Source organism: Hyaena hyaena, unplaced genomic scaffold (assembly GCF_003009895.1).
Source record: "Hyaena hyaena isolate Hyena2069 unplaced genomic scaffold, ASM300989v1 scaffold_1155, whole genome shotgun sequence".
In the NCBI taxonomy this organism is placed as follows: Eukaryota; Metazoa; Chordata; class Mammalia; order Carnivora; family Hyaenidae; genus Hyaena; species Hyaena hyaena.
In genome coordinates, this window is record NW_024081784.1 from 13206 (window position 1) to 17495 (window position 4290).

Below are 4290 nucleotides of genomic sequence, written 5' to 3' on the forward strand. Positions count from 1 at the left end.
ACTGGGTGGTGTGCTTATTGAGTGGTGTGATGTAAAAACATTTTAATTATTTTTTGATTAACAGATTTTTAACAATCCACAATTTGCTGTGTTCAGGACAACTTAGTAAAAGATCCAAACTACAGAGGTCTGTCTGCATTTCAAAGAAAAATAGTAATAACATAGATATAATGCATTTTTTTTTTTCTAGGAAATCCCACAAAACCACTTTGTACAGACTTTAAGTTGGGGGAAAATCAATGCAATTTTAGTCATGACTTAAGGCAGAACACTGACCCATATACTTTCTTAGGGCACCTTTGACTTCACTATTCCTTAGAGTATAGATGAGGGGGTTCAGCGCAGGGGTGAAGATAGTATAGAACACTGATACTACTTTATCATGGTTAGCTGACCTGTAGAATTTGGGTTGCATATAGGTAAAAATGGCAGCTCCGTAAAAGAGTCCCACCACAGAGAGATGTGAGGAGCAGGTGGCAAAAGCCTTTTTACAGACTTCTCTAGAACGCATCTGGAGAACTGCAGCAAGGATGAGAGTATAGGAAATCAGGATGAGAGAAAATGGGACCAAGAGCATTAACACACAGCATACGTACATTACATACTCAAAGACAAAAGTGTCAGCACAAGCCAAAGGCAACAGACTAGGGGCCTCACAAAAGAAATGATTGATCTCATGTGCATCACAAAATGGAAAACTCAGAGTAGTAGCAGCCTGCATGAGCCCATCAGCTGCCCCCAGGAACCAAGACCCCACAGTCATTCTCAGGCATAATTGCCAGTTCATGAGGACGGGGTATCTCAGAGGGTGGCAAACAGCCACATACCGGTCATAGGACATGGCTGCTAAGAGGAAACACTCACCCCCTCCTAAAGTCAGGAAGAAGAATATCTGCAGCCCACAGCCAGCAAGGGAGATGGACTTCTTTCCAGTCAAATAGTCAGCAGCCATTTTGGGCACAATGGTGGATACCAGCATCATGTCCATGAGGGAGAGTTGGCTCAGTAGGAAGTACATGGGTGTGTGGAGCCGGGCATCCTGGTGAATCAGGAGAATCATGAGGGCATTGCCCACTAGAGAGGCAAAGGCAGTTGTCAGAACCATCACAAAGAGAAATAGTTGGGCTTCTGTGTGGTTAAAGAGTCCTAGAAGAATAAAATATGAGGTGGTGTTTCCGTTTTTCATGATTTCAAACAGGAGTGATACTGAAAAGGAAGAAATAGATGACAGAGATCATTCACAGTACTCTATTTGAATTACATATTGATTGATAATTACATGACTGAAAATGATAGAACCTTTTTCAAATCTTTTATTTGCCATTTTCAAAATAATTTAACATAGACATAAAATTAATTACAACTTTCCCCCATTTTTCTCACTTTCAAAGTTTTCAGAATAAGTATTTCCACCTTTATTATTGATTAATGGGCATAATTAATAATCCTTTTGATAAATTACAAGAATATGGTGTGTCGTTAGCATCACATGACACCAACATAAGTGAACATTATTCACATAATTTGTAATTTATAATTGTGCCTTGCTTTATATCATGTTTAGTCAATATTCTTAGAATCTAAGTCAAATCAATGTGTTTTATTATATAAAAGCCAGGTCATTGATACAGGACTCACACATATAAAACATCAATGTTTACTGAAACCTGTCCGAATCAGATCATCATTCTTGATAGTATTTAATTCAGAAAGGTATTGTTTTTCCAGAGAGAGAAAGAGAGAGAGAGTTTATATTTTCATGTCTCGGAGCCAAAATACTGAGTCTGCAGAAGGCATATAACTTAATTTGGAATTGTTAGTACATTTAGTTTAATTTTACTGAGTTACACACTGAAACAGTAATGACCTTAGAATATTTCCCTCAGTGTGACACTGTAATACTAAATGCAGAATTTAATTAACCAAAAAAAAGCACTTTGTATAATGATAATGTTTCCGTTCAAAGTCATGGAAACACAATTTTATCGGGTAAAAAAGAGACAATAAAAATTCTGAATTCTTCATCCAATCACAGAAGTAAATTAATTTCTTCTTCAGGTCAAAAAGAATCTACATCTTTAAAGGCATTTTTGTCTCTGATCTGTTCTAGTTTGTTGAATAAATAAAACCATAGCTCCAACATGGGTATACCCATTATTTCTTAAAGGTATGGTATAATTCAGTGAATTTATATAGCAGGAGTCCACCTCTTCCATGGACAGTCCCTTTGCCTCCACTTTACATAGGCATCCCCTACTTGAATGTCATTCAGGATGAAGAAATGCAGTGCAAAAGGCTTCCTCAATCCCTAACTCCAGTTCTTGAGCATCATTACTGTGCTAGCAATATTCTAATTGACCATTTTAGTTGGTTATTTCAAAATTAAACATGATGAAAATACATTTCCTTGTTGTCAACTGTTTTTGCATTTGCCAAATTTCTGTGATCTGTATATCCTCGTAACAACAGGATATACAGTCTGTACCCTTAGCAACTAACTGAAATCTCTAATTATATCACTTTCCTGAAGAACGTCAAAATCTTTCTATTCATTTCCTTGGCTTGTGGGCTTCTTATTTTTCACTATTTCCCTCCCCCTATTGTTGAAGATTGACAGAACTTTAAAGCTATTTAAAAATCAGTAGGTAACTTATTAACTGTAGGGTGTTGGGCAAGTTTCTTAAGTTTTTGCTACTCTCTCACTTAGTTTTGAGTGTACTGTCAGTACAATGGCATTAAATATTTTTACAATGTTGTACAATTGTTACCAATATGAATCTCCTGGAATCTTTTCATATTCTTAAACTGAAATTCTTGTATCCATTATATAATAACTTTCTTTCCTTTTCCCCCAAACTTCTGGGAAGCACCATTGTATTTTCTGTCACTGTATATTTGAGGAATCTAGGTACTTCAAATAAGTGGAGTTATACAGTATTATGTGTGTGTGTGTGTGTGTGTCTGTGTGTTTATTTCATGCAACATAATGTCTTCAGCATTCATTCATGTTGTAACGTGTCAGAATATTCTTCAATTTTAAGGCTGAATAATATTCCTTTGTAGGAATATATTATATTATACTATATCTTACTTATTTACTCATTCCATCTATGGTCATTTGTGTTGCTTTCACTCCATATGTATACTTTTTTTTTTTTTTTTTTTACAAATAGTTTATTGCCAAGTTGGTTTCCATATAACACCCAGTGCTCATCCCCACAAGTGCCCTCCTCCAGTTGTATTCTTAAGTAACTATTTAATGGGATTTTTGGTAATAGATGCTCATTATTGGCTATTTTTAATAGGTAAGCCTATATATAGCACAAAATATAGTAATTTGCACTAAATTTTTTGCTTACATCATGCAAGATAAATGTGTGTTGTTTTAGAGAATATTTACAGCTTACATGCATTTCCAGATTTAAAAATGCATTTTCTTATTATAATGTTTCTACTTGTGGTTAAGTGATTATTGAATATGAAGTAATTAAGTATTTGCTTTTCAAAAGATATAAATGATAAATCTGCACTTTCTCTTTAGGTGAAATACATGTGTAAACAGTCATCATAATCTTATTGACTAGTTAGAGTGCTCACAGTGTTTAGATTATTTAATGGAAAAATAAACATAATGTGTCAATTACATAAAGAGTGGAAGATATTTATATTTTCCCGAGATATGATAATATATAATTATTTGTTTAATTGAAAGTCCTATCTATTTTTTCACTTTACACATGAAAGACTATTTTCCACTAATTGGAATGTTTGCAAACCCACACAAACAAGATTCTAAAGGATAAGTTATAACAATATTGACTAAGGATACAAAGTGCAATGGAAACTTAAAATGAGGAATTAACTTATCTTGCAATTAAAATATCTACAATCGTTAAATAGAATAATGAAAATTCAGTATTGACTAGCATATGAATATAAAAAATTAATACATTGAATAACAAATGTTTTACTTGTTATCTTCACTGTGGCTTGAGAACATTAGAGATTTTTTTTTCATCTGTTTCCATAGAATGTCTCTTATAATAGAGCTAAAATTTTCACGTCTTTACATCGCAAACTCATCTCTTTTACGATGTTACTAGAAGGCACAAATCTGTCCTCTCCTTTTTCTCATCGAGTAATCATACAGTATTTAGGAGCTGTCTGAAGTTTTCCCTTCTATATTTTTCTGATCCCTATTGCCATCATTTAGTATTAAAATTATAAATCTTCCCCAGAATACTGAGATTAGTCAACCCTTTCTGGACAAAATAAAATAGTAACAACTAA

At 33.9% G+C, this 4290-nt stretch overlaps 1 protein-coding gene across 1 annotated transcript; it reads right to left on the bottom strand.

Annotated features, from left to right (window-relative positions):
* Positions 1 to 247: 247 nt before the first annotated feature.
* LOC120224300 (olfactory receptor 2T8-like) lies at positions 248 to 1225 on the bottom strand. The gene has a single exon (XM_039222548.1). The coding sequence runs from the start codon at positions 1184 to 1186 to the stop codon at positions 248 to 250; it is 939 nt and encodes a 312-aa protein (XP_039078479.1). The 5' UTR covers positions 1187 to 1225.
* Positions 1226 to 4290: the final 3065 nt, after the last annotated feature.